Source organism: Nomascus leucogenys, chromosome 7b (assembly GCF_006542625.1).
Source record: "Nomascus leucogenys isolate Asia chromosome 7b, Asia_NLE_v1, whole genome shotgun sequence".
NCBI classification, from domain to species: Eukaryota; Metazoa; Chordata; class Mammalia; order Primates; family Hylobatidae; genus Nomascus; species Nomascus leucogenys.
The window spans coordinates 66,959,659-66,983,847 of NC_044387.1; the positions used below are offsets into that span (position 1 = coordinate 66,959,659).

At 39.3% G+C, this 24,189-nt stretch overlaps 1 protein-coding gene across 2 annotated transcripts in view; it reads right to left on the bottom strand.

Moving 5' to 3' along the window:
* The window catches only part of SLC10A7 (solute carrier family 10 member 7), a 257,106-nt gene that overhangs the window by 52,596 nt on the left and 180,321 nt on the right, over window positions 1-24,189 (bottom strand). For both annotated transcript variants that reach the window (XM_003257779.2, XM_012507958.2), the window contains exon 6: window positions 16,920-16,955. In XM_003257779.2, the coding sequence (XP_003257827.1) occupies window positions 16,920-16,955 (36 nt within the window). The remainder of the gene's footprint in view (window positions 1-16,919; window positions 16,956-24,189) is intronic.

The following is a 24,189-nucleotide window of genomic DNA, read 5'->3' on the forward strand; positions in this document are numbered from 1 at the left end:
CACAGATTGATTTCCCCATCCTCACAGTGTCTGATTCAAAAAGCCTGGGGAGAGGGATGGGAGTTGTGGTGAGAATTTGTATTTTTAACAAGGTCCCAGTGATGCTGCTGCTGCTGACTTGGGGGTTCACACTTTGAGAACCACTAATCTAGTACATAGTGGGTGCTCAACGAATGTGTGTCAATTAGTGAATGACTGTAATACGAAGGCAGAAAAAGCTTGCCAATGTTTTCATTTCATTCTTCCAACTTCATTCAGGTAAGCTGCAAAGCTCTACTTGGTTCACAGACCCAAGTAAGGATCATCAGCCAGCTCTCCCAACCAGTTGTCTTCTATAATCTCAATAGTAACATTTATCATGCACTTTCATGTGACAGACACTGCTTTGTTTCATTTTTTAATAATTTCAACTTTTACTTTAGATTCAGGGGGTACACGTGCAGGTTTGTTACATGGGTAACAAACATGGGTAACAAACAACATTGAGTGATGATGAAGTTTGGGATATGGATTATCCCATTACCCAGATACTGAGCATAGTACCCAACCGTTAGTTTTTCAACCCTTGCCCCCTTCCTCCCTCCCCACTCTGGGGACTCAATTAGTCCCCATTGTCTCTTGTTGCCATCTTTATGTCCCTGAGTACCCAATATCCAAGCTCCCACTTGTAAGTGAGAACATGTAGTATTTTGTTTTCAGTTCCTGTGTTAATTTGCTTAGGATAATGGCCTCTAGCTGTTTCCATGTTGCTGCAAAGGACACAATTTTGCTCTTTTTTGTGGCTGTGTAGTATTCCATGGGTGTATATGTACCACATGTTCTTTATCTAATCCACTGTTGATGGTCACTTAGGTTGATTCCATGTCTTTGCTATTTTGAACAGTGCAGTGATGAACATGTGAGTGTATGTATCTTTTTCATAAAATGATTTATTTTCTTTTGGATATATATGCAGTAATGGGATTGCTGGGTTGAATGGTAGTTCTAAGTTCTTTGAGAAATCTCCAAAACTGCTTTCCACAGACACTGAAGTAATTTACATTCCCACTAATTGTGCAGAAGTGTTCTCTTTTCTCTGTAGCCTCTCCAGTATCTATTGTTTTTTCACTTTTTAATAGTAGCCATTGTGACTGGTGTAAGATGGTATCTCATTGTGGTTTTGATTTGCATTTCTCTGATGATTAGTGATGTTGAGCTTTTTTTCCTATACTTGTTGGCCACTTGTATGTCTTCTTTTGAGAAGCAGACACTGCTTTGAATGCTTAGTGCATGTGGAATAATTTAATTCTCACAGCAACCCCTTGATGTTGGTTTTATTATTACCCTCATTTTCACAAGAGGCAACAGTGGCACAGAACAGTTAAACAACCTGGACAAGGTCACCATAGTTAGAAAGTGACAGAGACAGAATCTAAACCCACAAGTGTAGCTCCAAAGCCCTCACACTTAACTCTTTACACTCTACTACACATTAGTTATAGGTGGTACAGTGTGAAACAGGGGAAGGGGGCACTAGTGAAAATCAAAGCTGGGCTCCTCTTTTTGTGTCTATGTGAAAGACAGGGGGAGGATGGGGGGAGGGGAATGAGGGGGAAGGGAAGGGGAAGGGGCAAACCACAGAACACAGAAAATGATTGGAGTGACTGGTTTCTCGACTCTCCCAAGGATGAGAGGGTCATTGTGCCAGGGTAGATGCATTAGGAAGAAGTTAGTTCAATACACACAATGAATGCCTTAGGACATCAGGGCTTAATTCTCTAACTGGGCAGAGAGAGACTGAGCGGAAGCAGGATTGACTGTTATCAACCCATCCAATCTAGAAACTATTTCATCTGGAAAGAATCTCAGGGTCCACTTGGTAAAATAATATGGGGCAAACTAACCAGGCTGAGAAAGACAAATAGGTAGCAGTTCTTGATGAAGAGATGTTGACTGTCTGTAGAATCACAGTTATCAACCTACAGTTAGAAAACAGATGGTACATTTTAAATCACTCCTGTAAGTGAGCTGACCTGTAAATTGTCATTAATGCACCAGTTCTTCACTTGCTCTGCTGTGTAATCGGCCTTTTATCTCCTATCAGGGAAATCCATTAGCCACAGGCGTCTCCACTATTTGTGTCTCTTCCCAGCTATTAAAACATTATTGTATTAAATAATTCACCCTTGATGATTGGTCTTCACTTTCATTAGCACCACATTCAGGGAAAAATAAGAATAGATATTTACAGTTGATACTGTAGAATTATGAATGTTAACTCTCTTTTGCTAGGAAATCAGAAAGTAGCGGCTTCAGATGTGGAGCAGGATTTGTTGTCTTCCTGCTCTATTTCCACCTCTCCACATTACCCACAGATCCCAGCCCTGGGGAAAGGAAAAGGGAAGAAGGCTTGCTTACTATTGTGCCCACACACAGACACACTCATAATACCCATATCTCCTTCCTGTCACAAAGATAAACATTTAAACAGAAGAAGGAAGAGTCTCCCCAGGCCCCAATCCCCTCCCTATACACGATATAGTTCAGCTTTTCTTTCATTCCCACTGCTCCTTCTCTCACAGGGATACACGCAAACTAAACTTACATAAAATTGTCAAGTAAATGTATACCAAGTGACAGACTCAAACTTTAAAAAGACTATGATTTTTATCAAAATTAGGAATATGGTTATTAAACAGCCATACTGATTCAGTTGCATGTATCAAGCTAAAACTGGGTTATTGTGTGGGGAGTCTATGTTTAGGAGAGGAAAGTATCTTTTTAATATTTATATGCACATCTTTTTCCCTCTCTGAGAAATAAAGAACAAAAGAGGCTTAGTAGATTTTATCAATATAAAAACATTATATAAAACATGGCTTCGCTTTTCTGTTTATATGCTAGCTACTATTCTTAGTTTTATTGAAGTATAATTGACAAAAATTGTATCTATTCAAGGTGTACAACATGATGTTTTGATATATGTATATATTGCAAAATGATTACTACAATAAAGCTATTTAACATATCCATCACCTCACATAGTTACCTTTTTGTGTATGATCTTAAGAATACTTAAGATCTAATCACTTAGCAAATTTTAAATATGCAATACATTATTATTAACTATAGTAACGATGCTGTACATTCAGTGTCCAGAACTTATTGGCTTATAACTGCAAGTCTGCATACTTTGGCCAACATCTCCCCATTTCTCCAACTCCCTGGCCCCTGGTAACCTCCCGTCTACTCTTTCTATGAGTTTGACTACTTTAGATTCCACATATAAGTGAGATTATGAAGTATTTTTCTTTGTGTCTGGTTTATTTCTCTTAGCATAATGTCCTCCAGTTCATCCATGTTATATGCTAATTTAAAATGTAAGATGAAAAGGTTACTTTCTAATAACTTTGATGGAAACTTAATGTGTGCAATCATAGGTTCAGGTTACTCAAACCCACACAGTCTGTTTAGTGAAATGTGCCAAAATGAACTGTACATTGGCTTATTCTAACCTAGAGGAAAGAGGAAAGCTGTGAAGAATTGAGCTTCCAGGCCATGAAGGGCTGGAGGCAGAGATACTCAGAGGCTTCTAGGACCAAACTTTCCTCCCTAATTTTTGACCAAAGGATTTGGTCTTGTCAATCCTGAGTGTGGTTTGGGAACCAAAGGACCTGCTATTGCTAAATATTCTCTTAAGTAGAACACATGATTAAGTTCCTTCAGCTTGGTTACCAATAGGCAAGGGAGTAGCAAGGAACCAGTGTCTTTCCAACTCTGGATTGACCCTACCTGCTTAAGAAGCACCCCCAGTAGCTGGTGCTGAAGAAGGAACCAAAGGGCAAGGGAAAAGCCTGGCTAGGACAAGACTGCCCCAACTCATCTCATGTCTCCAGCTCACTTTGGTGAAGCCTGAGAAGTCCCAGACCAGCAGTGCAACTGGCCTTCTTGGGACAGTAGTCCTTAATGGGGGAAGAAGTTTATCAATGTCACCTCTTTCACCTCTAGAGCATTTGAAAACTGCTTACCAGGTGCTTCCCTTCCCTTAGTCAGAAGTTACTCTTAGCTTCAAGGGGAGATTTGTCTTCACTTGCTTTAGAACAAGGTAGGGAAACTGACTCAATGTGAAGCAACTGAGACAATCAGATGGCTAGTTGTTTTTCAAGTGGTTTAGGTTTATCATCTTATGCATCTCATACGTGTGTCCATTAATTATGCAACCATAATTGGAAACAAATTATAAAAAATAATTATTGTACATGACACTAATGGCTGTATATATTGTTTCTGTTCATAGTGATGGGATCAAAAGTTGAAGAATTTTCTATCATAGACAGCCAATTACTAGGGAAACTAATGATGACTGTAGCCTTGAAAGCTGCCCCTTGATCTCATTCGCTGACCTGGACCTCTCTCTTCTATGAACTCCTATTAAGCTCAGTTTGAATCACAGTTTAGCAGTCAATTTCTTCTCTAAATTTCTTCCATATTCTTGATTCTTGTTTGCCCAAATATGTTTTAAGTTTCTTCAAGGCAATTATTTTTCCTCTAACCTATGTTACTTAGGATATAATGTTCAAGAAAAAGTAATTGTGTGCTGATAATATGTTTTAAAACAAACTGTGTCTCCCAAGAGGCATGCTTAGGAAGCATAACCTGGAAGGGGCATTCAAGGGGAGGCAGACCCAGGCTGAAAGCATCCTGTGTTCTCTACCAGTTGTGCAGTCTCAGTCAAGTGACAAAATCTTTCTGAACCTAGCTTTTCTCATATAAAGTGAAGATAATACCTCTAAAGCTAGTCATGCCTGTTACGTGGGATTATGCATCAAGTAACCATAATAGCTATTCAATAAAAATTATCCTACCCCAGAAAAACAAGGTTTCTTATACAGAGATGTGAGAATTCAAACCTATTGAATTTAAAAACTGCTAAAATGGAAACTAACAGGGGAGACAGTCAGATCAAGGGAACATATAGTTAGCCTAGAAACAGAGCCTGGTATGTATATCTTCTGTGTACATATGTGTTTGTGTATACACATGCATATGTGTATATCAGTCCAATGATCACAGTGCCTTATAAACCTACTTGCTGAGGGGCCAGCTCTCTAAGAAACCAAGTCATATAAAATCAAAATGATTTTATATGATAGAATAGAAGAGCTAGCAGTTGATAGAAGAGCTAGCAGTGCCCCCACTTACTCAAGGGGTGCTTACATGATTCCGAATGGGTGAGCATGTAGGCCAATGTTTGTCAGATAACCCAAGGTAATGATGTGATCATCCCCACATATGAAGATGGTGTCATCTATGAACTCTGAGGATGACTTGCAGCAGTGGTCAAAGCTTGCACTCCACATGTTTCAAGAGGTCTTGATGCTCAGTTGACCTTTATGGCTGGAGAGAGGAGAAGTGTGGCTTTGGTCTGTCATTCTCATGGTAAAAACTCAAAGTGTTACTGACCTTTCTCTGCCAATTATGCACCTATTTAAATAAATTGATGGTCTGTAGAATTTGGGGGCTTGAGCCCATGACAGCACCATCCAATATATGGTTTCCTTAGACTGCAATTACACAGAATTTGACTGATATGTTTCTATGGTGTGAACAGCTATCTTTGACCTACTTTGTCTTTCAGAAGGAGTAGGAAAGAAGCCTAGATATACAGGTAGCTTCCTTTCATTCCTCTTCTTAGAGTAAGCAAGATGTAGTTGGGGAGAAAGTATGAGTTAACTACTATGGAGACTGGTAGTCATATGGAGACTGCACAACTTATAGAGAACAGGGGTCCACAGAAGGAAAGATTTCAAAATGCTTGATCAACTGTCCTAGTACTGTTCACTAGGGTTTAAAACCCAACCGCCTGACTTCGCAGCCAAAGTGCTTAACTCAGCTCTATCGCCTCTTCATCTTAATTACCATCCTATACTACTTTTCAAGTTTTAGAATCTCTCTCCTTCAATCTTCTCTATTATATGCTGCTGATAAAGACCATAATAATGGCTGCTACACATAGTATTAGTGATAAACCACATCAAAGGAAACAAAAGATATGCAAGTTTTTAAGTGATGTTAGGCACAACAGAGGATCAGAACCATGCAAATGAAAAAAAAAAAAACTGAAGCAAGCAAGAGATCCATTGAGAAACATTGGAAGTGTCTATCCACCTTTTCATTCTCCTCAAATTAAAAATTTTCTTTCAGTAGAAAATTTATTGCAAAAAATCTACTTCTATTTAATGAAGTGTTTTCTATGTTAGTAATCTCCTTTGAAATATAACTGTGAAATTATCATTTCTAAGTTGAATTTTAATTATTTGTGCATGTATCCTCTTTTCTCTATTAAACCATAAGACCTTTAATGAAAAGATCAATGTCAGATTAATCTTTGTAGTACTCACAATACACAATAGGTCTCAATAAAAGGATGATTATTTTGCTTAAGATTATTAAAAAACTATAATTTATTTTTCATAGCAAATAAAAGGTAAGATGTTATGAGTCAGGTTGAGTTCCTAACCTCCTAACCACTCATTTATCATTTGAATCATTCTAATCATTCATTACTCATCTACCTTTCTATTGCCCTCCTTCCAATAAATATTTATTGAATACTTGGCATTGAAGATAAGGTAATGAATAAGACATGCACAATTTCAATTCTTGGCCTGTTAGAAGTTAAACTCTAGTGGACACTTGCCACTAGTACCACTGTTTCATAAGGAAGATTAATATGAAATTCCAAGTAACGAACTTATAAGTACAGTTTTTAAGGCTGGACAAGGCGTTAATTTATCCTCACAGACAGAAACTCCATGGACTGAGGAAGATACACTGACAAAATAAAGAAGAACAATAATTTCTGCCCTTGCCTAAATGAGAGATATGTTATCAAGATAATTGAGGTAATGTATTTGAAAGCACTCTTGGTCCATGATAATCTGAATGTTTCTGTGCCCCTAAAATTTGTATATTGAAATCCAAACCCCCTGGGTGCTGGTATTGGGAGATAGGACTTTGGGAGGTGATTAGGTCCTGAGGGTGGAGACCTTATGAATGAATTAGTGCTCTTATAAAAGAGGCCCTACAGAGCTGCCTTGCCCTTTCCACCTTGTGAGGACACAGCAAAAAGCAGCCATCTATGACCCAGAAAGCAGGCCTTTACCAGACACTGAATCTACCTTCATCTTGGACTTCCTGGCCTCCAGAACTGTCAGAAATAAATTTCTAATGTTTATAAGCCACCCAGTTTGTGGTATTTTTTTTACAGTAGCCTGGATGAACTAGGACAGGATCTTAGTAGTAAAAGGTGACACTTCAGAGAAAGTTTCACTGCTCTGACTGCTGGCCATGGTAAACATTGGACTCAATTATACACAAGATTATAAAATTATAGATTATGTATGGTTATAGAATCCTAAAGTTTTAAGTCTTAGGACTCAGCCCATGATTAAGATCTGAAGTAGTTGGCCAGCTGCTGCATTTCAGATGAGTGCTTTTGTAGAATCTTGATGTCCTCCAGGAATTCTATTTTTCTCTATTAAGTGTCAAATGTAACATTTGCATGGCTCTTTACAGCTTACAATATGCTTCCACAAAAATTAACTCATTTCATCTTATCATAATCTTCATTTCACAGAAGTAAAAACTGAGGCTGAGAAGGGTTAAAGAAAACCTACTTTTACATAACTGGTACTGACTGCCAATTAAACCAGAATTTTATAACTTTTCATCATACTGTGCTACCTCTCTACAAATAGAGTGTGAGGGAAAGTGCACTCAGTTCCTTCAAAGTGGCTTCATAATAAAGAATATGTCTCTGAAGTTAGAGCATATAACAAGAAAACAGCAGTTTTAAAAATAGCTCCAACCCAACTTTTTGGACAGATGCATCCATTCATTTGCCCAACCATACATTCACTTTCATTCAAAACATTCAAAAACATTCAAAAAATGTTTTTGAGTGGCTTCAACTGGCAGGCACTATTTTGGGTATTGGGATTATGATAGTGACTAAAACAGATAAAGTCCCTGCTCTCTTGTGATGCTTACATTCTAGTTGGAGAACATAGATAAACAAATTAACAAATGATTAAGATGTCATAAGATAATAAATGCTAACAGGAATATATGATGGTTAATTTTAATGTATCAACTTGACTGAACTATGGGATGCCCAGATAGTTGGCAAAACATTGTTTTTGGGTGTATCTGTTTGGGTATGTCTGGAAGATATTAGCATTTAAATTAGTACACTGAGTAAAGAAGATCCACCCTCACCAATGGGGGCAAGTGTCATCCAATCCGTTGAGGACCTGTATTGAACAAAAAGGCAGAAGTAGGGTGAATTTACTCCTGTCATGAGCTGGGACATCCATCTTCTCCTGTACTTGGACACTGGGACTATGGGTTCTTGGGTTTTTGGCTCCAGGACCTATACCAGCCACCACCCCCAACCCCCAGTTCTTAGGCCTTCAAACTCAGACTGGAGCTAAGAGTTATACTATTGGTTTCTCTGATTCTCAGGCTTTTGGCCTTGGACTGAATTACATCACTGGCTTTGCCATTTTTCCAGCTTCCAGATATTAGACAGTGGGACTTCTAGGCTCCATAATTGCATGAGTCAATTCCCATAATAAATCTCTCTCTCTAGGAGGCTACTATGCACTAGAGCTCACTCCCTTTCTCCTGCTCAAGGACATGTGTCCACAAGTGCTCCCTTATTTTTTCTGTATCAGTTTTTCTCTCCATAAGTGGGTTAATCCTATTGACACAAATGTGCTACTAATTTTCCCAATTTAAACAAAATCTTCTCTTCATATTTTATTACTTTGTTAGTACTCCATTTTCTGTACCCTTTACAGAAACATTTCCCTAAGAGAGTTATCAATTATCACTGTCTTTAACTCTTCTTCCATTCTTTCCTCAACCCATCCAATCAGGCTTTCAACTACCTAACTTTGATGAAATAGCTCTTGTTAAGGTCCTCAATGACCTCTGTCTTCTTAAAACCAATGGTCAATTCTGAAACTTCATTTTATTTGAACTATTAGCAGCAACTGAAGTAGCTGATCACTTTCCCCTTTTTGAAACACATTCTCTGCTAAACTTCTAGGACACCAAAATTTCTCAGTGTTCCTCCTGAGCAAACTGGCCATTCCTTGGTCTACTTTGTGAATCTCTTACTATTGCAGTGTCCTAGCACTTGATCCTCTGATATCTTTCATTCTTTATTATCACTTTCTTTTTTTTTTTTTTTTTTTTTTTTTTGAGACGGAGTCTCGCTCTGTCGCCCAGGCTGGAGTGCAGTGGCACAATCTCGGCTCACTGCAAGCTCCGCCTCCCAGGTTCACGCCATTCTCCTGCCTCAGCCCCTCCGAGTAGCTGGGACTACAGGTGCCCGCCACCATGCCCGGCTAATTTTTTTTTTTGTATTTTTAGTACAGACGGGGTTTCACCGTGGTCTCGATCTTCTGACCTCGTGATCCGCCCGCCTCGGCCTCCCAAAGTGCTGGGATTACAAGCGTGAGCCACCGCGCCCGGCCTATTATCACTTTCTTTCAGTCTAATTTAAAACCCATCTAGATGCTGACGTCTCCCAAATATATATCTCTAATTAAGATCTCTTTCCTGAATTCCAGACTCATATAGTCCATTGCTTACCTGATGTCTCTACTTAGATGTCTGAAAGTCAGTGGAATCCAAGTATCTCCCAAGCTGAATTATCCTTATGAGTTCCTTCAAACTGCTCAACCCTAAAATCTTCCCTATCTTAGTAAATGGCAACTCTACACTTCCAGTTGCTCAGGACTGGAGTCATCTTTGACTCTTCTCTTTCCCAAAAAACCTTCATTCAATCTCTCAGTTCTACTTTCCAGTTCTACTTACAACTACCTCCTATCAGATTTACTCAACCACTCTGGTCCAAGTTAACAGGATCACTTGCCATAATATCATTAGCTTTCTAACTGGTCTTCCTGCCTCCACCATGGTCCCCTTACAATCTGTTCTCAATCCAGCATCCAGAATCATCCTTTAAAAAAGTACAGCAGAACATGCATTCCTTTCATCAAAACCCATTTAATGGTTTCCTGTCTCTCTCAAATTAAAATTCAAAGTCCTTACGAAGGACTTTAAGGTCCTAAATCATTTGTCCCCTGCTCTGTCTCTGACATCATCTTTATCTACTCTCTCCCTTGTTCACTGTATTCCAGTCACACTGGCCACCTTGGTGTTTCTTAAGGACACTGGGTATACTCTCAGGACCTTTGCACTTAGTATTCCTTCTACCTGGAACACTCTAGCACCAGAAGCTCACTCTCTTATCTCTTCCAGACCTTTGCTCAAATATCATTTTCTCAGTGAATCTGAACTTAACCATCCTATTTAAAATAGCAACCCTCTCTCCCATCCCAATCTAGTACTTCCTATTCCTCTACATTATTTTATTTTTGTCTTCAGCACTTATCACCCATCTCACATACTATATTTCTACTTATCTGTTGGTTGTTTCTTTCCACTAGTATTCTCAAAATGCTGTTTTGAAAGCAAAGACACATCTGTTTTACTTATTGTTATATTCCCACACCTGGGACGGTGTCTGGCATGTAGAAATAACTCAGTACATATTATTGAATGAGTAATGAATAAGTTTAAATAACTTTTTTGAGGAATTCTGCTATAAAAAGGGAGCACAGAAATGGAGTGCAGGTAGGATAAGGTGAGGTTTAATTTTAAGATGTGTAATATTACAGAATGCTTATATGCTAATGGAAATAATCCAGTAGAGAGAGAAAATGTGATAATATAGGAGAAAAAGGAATATCTGTATGAATCATATCATTAAGTAGGACATAAGAAATGACATATAACTCAAAGAACTTCCTTTAGAGGGGAGAAAAGACAGTTTATCTATAGAAACAGGAGAAAAGGCGAAGAATATGGCTACAGATGCAGGTGGGTGGGATCATGTAAAATTTCTCTGATTGCTTATTTCCTCATCAGCCAATTTCCTTTTGGCAATACTTGATATGAAAAAAGAGGCACTGGAGATTTGAGAGGCAAGGAGAGGGTGTGAAATGATCCTCTAGAGAGTGGAAGAGTGAATTAATTAAAGGAAAGGCGTAGAATTGCCAGGCTCACTTACATTTAGTTGTCATGAATTTCAAATGAGACCAGTCAGCATGGTAGTGTGTTTGCTCCAGCATGTTCAGGTACATATGCAGGAAGGCGTAGAGTTAAGAGTTCAGCAGGGTTAGTATTTTGCCAGGCAAATATGAAGCAGTAGAGATGAGCAACACTGTTGATGGTGTATGTAATAAAGGAATTACAATGATGGACCCATGAGGCCCAGGCTGGGTAAGATGGGATGTGAGGGCATGGGGTGAGAGTAGGGTGGGTATAGTTCTGGATCATAAAGCTGATAAAGTAAATGAATTGGCCATTCCAGTGAAGAACTTTTGATTTTGGGAATAAATCATAAGATAGGAGCTGTTAGTCAGAGAGGACATTTGAAAACTGGATTATTGAGGGATGCAGTTATGGGCAGTAACAAAGTGAAGGACCTGGAATAGTTGGCTGAGATAAAGTGGAGGGCAAGCTTGCTGGAGAAGAGGTCAAGAATTTAGAGACCAGGGTATTGGAAGGACCAACTATGTGAATACTGAAAATACCAAGAATTTTTAAAGTATACTGTTAAAAAGAAAACAATGGGAAGATGCTAACATATTTTTGGACTGATAGTGGCCTGGGGTTCTATTGATAATTACAACAAAGAGGAATAGCAGGTGGTATAGCTGTGTTGGCACAACCTTCAAAGGAACCAGTGCATTTTATGGAGAAAGCATGGGAAATGATCTGGAATTGGCAACGAGGTACAAGGAAGACACTTTCCCCCATTTCAAGACTGTGGCAGAAACATGAATCAGAGGACAGGTTTTGGCTGGAGCAAGAAAGTGAAGGAAATATTCTGAGAAAAGGTTAGGAATACAGCTGATATTCCATCAGCAAAAATGGCCTTCATTAGCTCCTATGCCTGAATACCCAGAAATTTCCATTTTATGATATGATAAAATAAGACAATACTATTTCCAGGAGTTGTATTTGTTTCTTGTACTTCCATAACAAAGCCCCAAAACTGGGCAACTTAAAACAACAGAAATATATTGCCTCATGGTTCTAGAAGCTCTAAATCCGAAATCAAGCAGGGCCATGTTCCCTATGAAATCTATATGAGAGAGTACTTCATCTCCTTTATATTCCAATGTTTGCCAGCAATCTTTGGTATTTCTTGGCTTGTGGATGTATCACTTTAATCTCTGCCTCCATCATCACATAGAGTTCCACCTGTGTGTCTCTACCTTCTCTTCTTGTTCTTATAAGGACATCAATCGTATTTGATTCAGGGCCCACCCTATTCCAGTATGTCCTCATCTTAACTAATTTACTTTTGCAATTACCTTATTTCCAAAAAGACCACATTCTGATATACTTGGAGTCAAAACCTCAACATATCTTTTCAGGGGAAACAATTCAACTCACAACAGGGACATTGAGAAAAACAGGACACCTTTTATGGAATGTCTTCATATATATACATTTTTAAGAGATGGGATCTCTGTATGTTGCCCAGGATGGTCTTGAACTCCTGGGCTCAAGTGATCCTCACACCTTTGCCTATCAAAGTGCTGGGATTATAGGTGTGAGCCACCACACCTGGCCTTTGTTCACATTTTAAGTCATTCAGGTTCTTGCTCAGTTACTTGCTCAGCAAATAAGTTCTTGCTCAGTTACTTGCTCATTACTTGCTCAGTAAACGAGGCCTGGTAACCCAAATGCGTAAGACATTTCCACTGTTTATAAAATGCATGACAACCTAAACAAAGAAAAAGTGTTATATGCTATGCATATGATGTAAAGTCATAATACCGTAAATATCTAATGATGTGTGTGATAATGCCACTGAACCTACTGGGATAGCCCCATTGACTCTGAAGGGAAGCATTTAACTTTTATATTGAGGGTCTTGGCAAGTCTTTCATTATTCTTGTAGCTCTATAATTTTAGAATGTTGAACTTTACAACTAAAGTTCATGAGCCTATGGGTCTGTGAGTAGGGGAAAGCTTATAATAAAGTGATGCCATAATTTTTATCAGCATGTTACTGCACAGATATGGAAAGGAGGGGAAGAAAATTACTCTTTGGTTCTTTTTTTTTTAAATTATACTTTAAGTTCTAGGGTACATGTGTACAATGTGCAGGTTTGTTACATATGTATACATGTGCCATGTTGGTGTGCTGCACCCATTAACTCGTCATTTACATTAGGTATATTTCCTAATTCTATCCCTCCCCCCGCCCCCCACTCCACAACAGGCCCTGGTGTGTGATGTTCCCCTTCCTGTGTCCAAGTGTTTTCATTGTTCAATTCCCACCTATGAGTGAGAACATGCAGTGTTGGGTTTTTTGTCCTTGCGATAGTTTGCTGAGAATGATGGTTTCCAGCTTCATCCATGTCCCTACAAAGGACATGAACTCATCATTTTTTATGGCTGCATAGTATTCCATGGTGTAGATGTGCCACATTTTCTTAATCCAGTCTATCATTGTTGGACATTTGGCTTGGTTCCAAGTCTTTGCTATTGTGAATGGTGCCACAATAAACATACGTGTGCATGTGTCTCTACAGCAGCATGATTTATAATCCTTTGGGTATATACCCAGTAATGGGATGGCTGGGTCAAATGGTATTTCTACTTCTAGATCCCTGAGGAATCACCACACTGTCTTCCACAATGGTTGAACTAGTTTACAGTCCCACCAACAGTGTAAAAGTGTTCCTATTTCTCCACATCCTCTCCAGCACCTGTTGTTTCCTGACTTTTTAACGATCGCCATTCTAACGGGTGTGAGAGGGTATCTTATTGTGGTTTTGATTTGCATTTCTCTGATGGCCAGTGATGATGAGCATTTTTTCATGTGTCTATTGGCTGCATAAATGTCTTCTTTTGAGAAGTGTCTGTTCATATCCTTTGCCCACTTGTTGATGGGGTTGTTTTTTTCTTGTAAATTCGCTTGAGTTCTTTGTAGATTCTGGATATTAGCCCTTTGTCAGATGAGTAGATTGCAAAAATTTTCTCCCATTCTGTAGGTTGCCTGTTCACTCTGATGGTAGTTTCTTTTGCTGTGCAGAAGCTCCTTAGTTTAATTAGATCCCGTTTGTCAATTTTGGCTTTTGTTGCCATTGCTTTTGGTGTTTTAGACGTGAAGTCCTTGCCCATGCCTATGTCCTGAATGGTATTGCCTAGGTTTTCTTCTAGAGTTTTTATGGTTTTAGGTCTAACATTTAAGTCTCTAATCCATCTTGAATTAATTTTTGTATAAGGTGTAAGGAAGGGATCCAGTTTCAGCTTTCTACATATGGCTAGCCAGTTTTCCTGGCACCATTTATTAAATAAGGAATCATTTCCCCATTTCTTGTTTTTGTCAGGTTTGTCAAAGATCAGATGGTTGTAGATGTGTGGTATTATTTCTGAGGGCTCTGTTCTGTTTCATTGGTCTATCTCTCTGTTTTGTTACCAGTACCATGCTGTTTTGGTTACTGTAGCCTTGTAGTGTATTTTGAAGTCAGGTAGCGTGATGGCTTCAGCTTTGTTCTTTTGGCTTAGGATTGACTTGGCAATGTGGGCTCTTTTTTGGTTCCATATGGCAAAAACTGGAAGCATTCTCTTTGGAAACTGGCACAAGACAGGGATGCCCTCTCTCACCACTCCTATTCAACATAGTGTTGGAAGTTCTGGCCAGGGCAATCAGGCAGGAGAAAGAAATAAAGGGTATTCAATCAGGAAAAGAGGAAGTCAAATTGTCCCTGTTTGCAGATGACATGATTGTATATCTAGAAAACCCCATCGTCTCAGCCCAAAATCTCCTTAAGCTGATAAGCAACTTCAGCAAAGTCTCAGGTTACAAAATCAATGTGCAAAAATCACAAGCATTCTTATACACCAATAACAGACAAACAGAGAGCCAAATCATGAGTGAATTCCCATTCACAACTGCTTCAAAGAGAATAAAATACCTAGGAATCCAACTTACAAGGGATGTGAAAGACCTCTTCAAGGAGAACTACAAACCACTGCTCAAAGAAATAAAAAAGGATACAAACAAATGGAAGAAGATTCCATGCTCATGGACAGGAAGAATCAGTATCATGAAAATGGCCATACTGCCCAAGGTAATTTATAGATTCAATGCCATCTCCATCAAGCTACCAATGACTTTCCTCACAGAATTGGAAAAAACTACTTTAAATTTCATATGGAACCAAAAAAGAGCCTGCATTGCCAACTTTTTGGTTCTTTAATCACAAGTCATAAAAGGGTCTCAGAGATTCCAGCCTCTGAGACACTCCAAAGTGTTACACCCTAGGCCTCAGCCACCTAATTGTGGCTGTAACATCTCCCCTGCTCTTCTTAAATGAGTTACATGAGAAAGAGATGTCACCCTTCCATAACGAAGAAAACCTAGGTGATGCAGCCATTTATTGTGCACTTACCAGATGCTGAGCTCTATAGTAGTCCCTTGACCTACTGCAAGTGAGGGACTCAGACAGGCCTGTATCCTGTGCCCACCAAGGGCTGCATCTGGGAAACTGTCCTGTGATCCCAGGTCTTGGAAATAAACTAACGGATGATTCCAGTTTCTCACATCTAGTGGCAGGTAGTTACATAATAAGTCTTTTCTTCCAAATTAATGCAAATAGTCTCTTTAGTTTCAATTTGACTAAATGAAAATTCTGCGTTGGTGAAGTCCATGTCAATGAAGTTTGTTATGCTGAGGAAAGTGATCTGATTATTTGACTCTTCTTACCTTGTCAGAATGGAGCCAGCATTTCAAAAGGGAGGGTAAGGGTGAGGTTTATTACTTGAAGGTAATGTCTTTCATGAAAGATGTGGAATCCAACTGTTTAGGAGTATATCTATCCCTCCCTATTTCCTACTCAGCGGGTAAGAAATGAAGTCCCTCATTCTATTACTCTAATTGAATTCCCACTTGGGTAATTACACTATAATTAAATAAATTTTCCCCATAGTTTTAATTCACTGATAAACAGTGTTAGTCAAACAGCTACATTACATTCCCAGAAACACATCTCCACTACATTTCAGTGATAAGCAGAGTGATTTATATTTAGAAGATGTGTGTATGAAAAGATGCACGGCTCATAAAATATTTTAGGTATCATTCATGATTACATATGCTTTGCTCAGCATGAGGTAACATTAATTTCTATTATAATCTTTCATCTAATTTCTCATATGCTTAGAGCCAAAAGAAATAAGACAGCTAATTAGCATTTCTTGTTTTCAGAACAGTTTTTGTTTAGTTAACTAGAAGCCTGTATTGATTTATATTTTTAATTTTTAAAGCACCTTTCATTATCTCGGCAATAGAATGGAGGAAGTGTTACTTCCCATTCTACAGATGAAAAAAATTGAGGCAGCCTTCCCCCAGGTGAGGAAGCTAGTTATCATCAGTACCAGCCTTGGAACCCAAGCTTCCTCTGATCCCCTGGTCCTAGGGCTCTTTCTGTTAAACACTATCAAACACTGGGTCACTATCAATCACTTTAGTTTTACTAATGAGAAAATAAAGAGCAGTGCAGTTTTTGTAACCTGTGTCATGGGGTCATTTATCTGTAATATAATGATTTAGCCAGGAGCTGGAGGCTTAATGACTGGGTCTTGATGCTGCTCTTGGATCATGAAATTATGAAGCTTCTTTGTATCTGAATATTATTATGTGGTACAGCTAAACTGGAATAACAATTCAAAATATGGTGCAAAATAATTCAAATTTCATTTTTGTTCTAATGACCTTTCTTAAAGAGTTGTAGATAGCTTTTAATAAAAGATATTAAAGACAACATCAAAATACTCACAAAAAGCAGCAGGAGCAGGGGTGTTATAACGATGCCCTGAAAGAAATAAAAGAGAGGATGATCATTTATCAGCCTGGAAAGCAGGACACTTTCTTTGCCATTTCAAACTCTGAGGCATAGGAGTGCTTATCTTCTCACTGCTGTTTAATAAAATCTAGGAGATAAAGAGGGGAGAGTCCCAATCTTAGCTTTCTCTTCCAAAATAACATCTCTATTACAATTATTTGTATTTGGCATCCTGAAAGTGCAACCACCAATCTGCCTTAGGTTCATCTTTCCTTTTGTAAACCTAAATTCCCTTCCACACTGCACATGGATCACACAGATAGAAGCTGGTGGCTGGCAAGCTTCCTCACTCCAAGGCTTTCAACTCTAACTTGGATAAAATGCCCCTTTTTGAGAGAAGACAGGTGGTTTAGTCCCAGTTGGGGTCCTCTCCTGAGCAAAGACCACATCAGTTGTGATGAATGAGATGTCGTGATTTTGTAATGTGAACTGATCTCCCCTAGGAAATGAGCTGGGATCTCAAAACTCATTTCACTTGATTAGACTTCATGTCTCCATGGTGGAAGGCAAGTCTTTCATCTAATTCAGCCACATAGGACCACCTCAGTCCCTCTGCCTCCCTTAGGCAGAAATGAGCAAAAGATTTGTTTTCTTCGATGACAGGGAACAGTTTGAGGCTGTTGCCAGTGAGGCAGAATACCAGCTTTTAGGTTTCTTGAAGGCAAATCTTTAAAACTAAGTGTTTGAGTTGGGAGTTGTAATGACAGGCTTCAGTTTTGGAGCAGCAGATGATTATTTGCCCGTCTTAGTTTTTCCTTTATCTCTCAACATTTCATTATGATTTATACAAGAAAAAACATTTCAGATTTTTATTAATGAGTTCTACATGGAATTTTAAAATTTCAGAGAATCTGAGGTTGTGTGTGCCTAAGAGAGAAAAGAGAGAGACAGACAGACAGACAGACACACACACACACACACACACACACACAGAAAAAGAGAGAGAGAGAGAGACAGATAGATAGAGGTACTATACCCAGACAGTGTCCAAGATCCAGATCTGGGATTACTTCATTACTTTTGGAAGAAAAAAAGTCCTTTTGATATTTACATGAAAGTCCCTGTGTCATAACAGTCACTCAATTGTTTTGCATGTGGCCCAAGATGGACTGGCTTACCTTAAATGAACAATGCTACCATGACTTTCTTGGAGATATACACATGTGAATATCCACAGACAGACTTGTTTTATTATTAAATAACAGAATGAATGTTTTTTATTGTGCACACTTTTGCAATTGGCCAAAGAGAATACAATATTTTAATCTAAGAATCACTTTAAATCCTACTTATTAAACAGGTATTGTGGCCTATCAACTCCATTGGTATGTATGAAACACATTCTCATTAACACATTTAGGAGAGGCAAATGTGCTAAATGACAAATAATTGATAACTCAGAAGGGCTACTGTCCTTCAATGACTTGTACTAAATTCAGACTTTAGAAGGAATTGCAAACTTTACAGGGTCACATGAAAATGAAAATATCTGGCTGACTCAGTCTATATGAGAGGCATTCAATTTTAAGCAGATTTGTTTAAACATATAATTAAACATCCACTTATATACTGGGTACTGGGCTCATCCAAGTGATTCAAGAGTAAGTACATGTTCCCTATGCTTAAACAGCTTATAATCCAGTAGAGGACACTGATCTATAAATAAGGTTCAATATAGAATGATATAATGGCTGCGACCGGTGCCGCCACAACTACCTGTGCGCATTGTCCAGGGGCCTGAGGATTGATAGCCCCCACCCCTGTGCCACTACATCTAGCACCCATGTGCACCATTGGGGGGCCTGAGAATAGGCCCACTCTGCCTGCACTGGCACACGTGCACATCATCTGAGGGTCTGGAGACTGACATGTCCCATCCACTGGCATCTGCAGGCACCATCTGCAGACCAAAGGTCAGGCCAGCCCCACCTGCTACCAGTGCACTGGCACCTCTGCACATCATTTGGGGGCCTAGGGAATGACCCAACCTGCTCGCTACCACTGGCGCCTGTGCACACCATTGGGAGGCTTCAAGAGAAGCCCACCCTGCCTGTTGCCTGCACTACCAGCACCAACATACACCCTCTAGGGGACTAAGACTAGGCCTGGCTTACCTGCTACTGCCAGCTGCACAGCTCATCTGAGAACCTGGGGATTAATCCATCCCTCCCACCAGCACCCATGTGCACCACGTGGGGGCCTGAGGATGGGCTTCCCTGTGTGTTGCTAATGTTCATGTTGTCTGGGGGCCTCAGGATTGACCCACTCTTCCTTATCACCACTGGTGCTTGTGTGGACTATTGGGAGGCCTGAGGAGAGACTTCTCTCACCTGCCACTGCAGCCACCCGTGCCTGTGGACAACATTCCAGGGCCTGGGAATTAATCTGCCCCACCTACTGCTGCTGACACCTGTTTGCATCATCGGTGGGCCTTAGGAGAAGCTGTTCCTCTTCTACCACTGCTGCTGCCAGCACCCATGCACAGTGTCGGGACTCACTCTGCCCACTACTGCCAGAACCTATGCAAACCATCCCGGGCCTAAGGATAGGTCCACACTGTACTCCACCACCACCTCTGGGGTCCATGGACTGGACTGTCTGGAGTCCCTATCCCCAAAAATGCCTCACCACAGCCTCCACTAACAACCACAACAGACATCACTGAGCTGATTACAGCTGAAGAAATACAGAGACTACAATACTGTGCCCATCCAGAATCAAAGCCAAGGCAACCTACCAAACCAACACTATAGATATATCTATAGGAAAAATTCTTTCCCTACTAAAGCCAATCCATAAAATTGGAAGAAGCAACTGTTAGGCCAGATGTGCAGTAAGGAAAAAAAATATGAAAAAGCAAGAAAACATGACACCTTCAAAGGAACACAATAATTCTCTGGTAACAGATCCAAAGGAGAAGGAAATTTATGAAATGCCTGAAAAAGAATTCAACATAATGATATTAAAGAAAATCGGTGAGATAGAAAAGTGCTGTTATCCACAGGTTTTCCTCCCTGAATACTTCTAATGGATAGTCAATGACACATGATAGTTTCTTTGCAGCTCTTCCAAGGACTTATAACATTTGTTCCCAAAATAGTAAAAGTTTCCTAGCAAATAGGAAGTATTTGCTAATTCTGGATTTAATATTCCTTCTTATTTTCTCAAGAATAGCTGTTCAAGTTCATTAAGAGTGAATCACTATATAATGCTGAAACCTACTTTTCAGTTGTATTAGGAAGTGAGTCAGCCAGGAGGCATTCACTTTGAGAAGAGCACTATAATTTTTAGAAAAGTCATCACGATTATTATTAAAATAATAAAAACTAACATTTATGTAGTACTTATGTTGGATATTGTACCCAGGACTTTAGGTATGTTATTTTATGTAATCCTCACAACAACTCTCTGACATAGGTAGTAGTATTATATTATCCCATCTACTAGGTAAGAATGCTGAGCCTCAGAGAGACTGAGTGAAGTAGGAAGAAGCAATGCCAGGAATTGAACCTCCCCTTGGCTCCAGAGCCTGTGCTCTTGAATGGTGTAAATAAAATCTTTGCATTGTTAAGCTATTTCCTCAGGGTTGTATTTTAAGAGTAAATCTGAGAGGAGTTTCAGGCTCAGTATGTCTTTTTGATGACATAAAACAAATTGAGAAGTAAGCCTTCATGTCATATGGCAGATACATTTTTTTAGAGTCAAGTTTTTGCAAATATCAGTGGTAAAAAGGGCGAGCTAAACATTTAAACTGCATCAGCAACAATCACTGAAAACTACAAAATTAAATAAACATGTTATTTTCTTTTGAGTATATGCAGCTCAATTTAATTATTTCTCTTTTCTCTTTCCTGAGTAAATTCTCCTCAAAATGGATAAAACCAAACTGGTAGGAGATAAGCACTTCTAGCAAAAGATGTTACCTCTTCCTTGAAGATTCAAGGTCAAGACATAGTTTTAGCATCCTTGCAATTGGGATGGTGTATAAAGCTTTCTGATTGCAACACCTGAAGAAGTCAAGTCACAAACTGACTGGCTTTCATTGTCTCCTGAAAAAACTTTCAGAAAATCCATTTACACCTCAGATGTGAATGACTAGGTGAATGTATTTCAATGACTTTAGTGGAAAGAAAGAGTGTTAAATCTCAGATACAGATTTAGTTGCATCAAAATACAAACAAAAAGCCCCAAATAACAACAAGACAACAAAACTGTGAATGTGCTTCTCTCAGCAATAGGACTTGCAAAAAAAGGCAAAACTAAAGTGAAGTTATGAAATTTTTGAAATAGAAAATGTTATCAAGAGGTTTTGCTGCAACAACTACAAAGATCACATAGATACTAAAATTGACTTTTTAGATTTGTCTCCAGGATACTGCATTAATTCAGTTTTCACAGAAGAAAGAATATCAGTTTTGAAAGGGATCTTAGAGATACCCTGGTCTAGTCCTCATCTAAAGTGTGAACCCCTCTCTCTGTCTCCCTCACGTCCTTATATAATGCTGAAACCTACTTTTTAGTTGCATTAGGAAATGAGTCAGCCATGATGCATTCATTCTGACAAGAGCACCATAATTAAGTTTTGGGAAAGTCATCACAATTATTATTAAAATAATAAAAGCTAACATTTATGCAGTACTTATGCTGCATACTGTATTAAGGACTTTGTGTTATTTTACGTAATCCTCACAACAATTTTATGAAGTACAGCATTATATAAGAATGGGAACTGTGATGGCTGTGCCTTTGCCAGAGAATCTCCCAGAGAGAAGACACCCTTGCTCTTCAGGCAAACAGTGGCCTGGCTGAAGCTTTCTCATGAGGAGAAAGCTCTTTCTTACACTGCTCCCAAACCACTACCAACAATGCTCTGTCTTCCCCTTGAAGCAATTTAGGGCAAGCCCCACCCTCTTTCCTGGTGATGGCCTTTTAAATGATGCTCCTGAATGGTGTAAATAAAATCTATGCCTTCTTCAGCTATTTCCTCAGGGTTATATTTTAAGAGTAATGCTGAAGTTAGCATTTTAGCCCCTACAGTAAGTTTTCTCTAGGACAAAAGTCCTCAGTTCCTCCACTGTTCCTCTTAGGGCAGGGTTCTGAGCTTTCTCTTAGACATATACTCACCCAGATAAATTTAAGACTCCACATTTATGGGTCAATCTCACTTATTAACAATTGACCAAAACTTGGAAATGAGGCAACAAGAGGACAGCATGTCTCTTTAATGTCATCATGGAGTATTATCTATCAGCCAATCCAAAGTTTACTTAACCACCTTTGTTTAACTTCTATTTACTGTTAGTTAAGACTCAGACTATAAAAATATACGTTAACTTACAGAGTTTTGTTCAGTAGTGATGGAAATGATTTCTGTCTAGTAGAAAAAATAACCACAATAATTATGGTTTTATTGCCCTGTAGGCATTGGCCAGTTTTGTCTCTAATTTAGCATACTTATTTCAGTATGCTTTTCTAATGGCCTGGGTAACCCCCATTTTTATAATCTCTCCAGAACTAGCTTTACCATCCTGATGGTTTCCTCATTATTCAGTTAAATAAATGTTTGACATGTGTTCATTCTGTATGTATAAGAAAGTCATGTTTTTAACTTTTCGAAAATTATACTTTGACAACTCCCTTCTTCTGAACTTGTATTAATGGAAATATCATTTAAAAAAAAAGATTACTGTCAACCTAAACCTCCAGGCTATCTTCATCTTTTGTCCTGTGGTCAGTATATAGTGATATCTTAAACAGTTAGTGAGAAGTTTATTCTTCAAGAATAAAATGATGTCAAACCAATATTTAATGAGTGAGACTGATCAACAAATCCTAAGCAACAAATATAAGAGGGGGGGCGGTGGTCAGCTTGTAATCCAGCATGGAGCGAGCGGCGGATACGAGGTCAGGAGATCGAGACACGGTGAAAGTCTCTAAAAATACAAAAAAAAAAATTAGCCGGGTGGGGGGCGTGTAGTCAGTACTGGAGAGGCTGAGCAGGAGAATGGTGTGAAGGGAGGCGGAGCTTGCAGTGAGCGAGATGCCACTGCACTCCAGCTGGAGAAGAGGAGACTGTTCAAAAAAAAAAAAAAAAAAAAAAAAAAAAAAAAAAAAAAAAAAAAAAAAATAAAGAGGTGGTATAGGAATTCTGGACATATCTAAATTTCAACAAAATGGTCAGGGTATACAGTCTCCAAAGAATATGACATTATAAGCATGAATGTCAAGATACATAACTGAGAAAACTTTTAGAAAGAAAGAAAGAGACATTAGGAGCCTAGGGAAGGGTAGTTAGAAAGAAAGTGGTGGTGGATTGGTGAGCGAGGGGTTCTTTCCTCTCTTCTGACTATACTTTCCCCTTTACAACTAGACCTTCACAGACTAAGGATCTTAACATGCCCAAATCAAACATTTAGCAGTTATGGTCTAGCAGCTGACATGAACATGCCGCTTTGTTTATTAGGCACAGTACACTATAGTGAAGATAGAGGCATCCGACTATTTGAGCTGGATAATACTAGCCACTGAAATTGTCCAGTTAATTCTCTCTAGTCTGAGACCACGTGCTATGATTTGGATCTGTTCCCCACCCATATCTCATATTGAGTTGTAATCTCCAATGTTCGTGGTGGAGCCTGGTGGGAGGTGACTGGATCGTGGGGGTGGATCCTTCATGAATTGTTTAGCACCATCCCTTTGGTGTTATTTTCATGATAGTTAGTTCTCATGAGATCTGGTTGTTTAAAAGTGTGTAGCACCTCCTACCTTGCTCACTGTCTTGCGCTTGCTTTCACCATGTGAAGTGCCTGCTCGTGCTTTGCCTTCCACCATGAGTAAATGCTCCCTGAGGCCTCCCAGAAGCAGAGGCCATTATGCTTCCCGTACAGCCTGCAGAACCGTAAGCCAATTAAGCCTCTTTTCTTTATAAATTACCCAGTCTCAGGTATTTCTTTATAATAATGCAAGGACAGAATAATACACCATGCTTGTCAAGAAAACTTTTTTTTTTTTTTTTTTTTTTTTTTTGAGACGGAGTCTCGCTCTGTCTCCCAGGCTGGAGTGCAGTGGCGCAATCTCGGCTCACTGCAAGCTCCGCCTCCCGGGTTCACGCCATTCTCCTGCCTCAGCCTCTCCGAGTAGCTGGGACTACAGGCGCCCGCCACCACGCCCGGCTAATTTTTTGTATTTTTAGTAGAGACGGGGT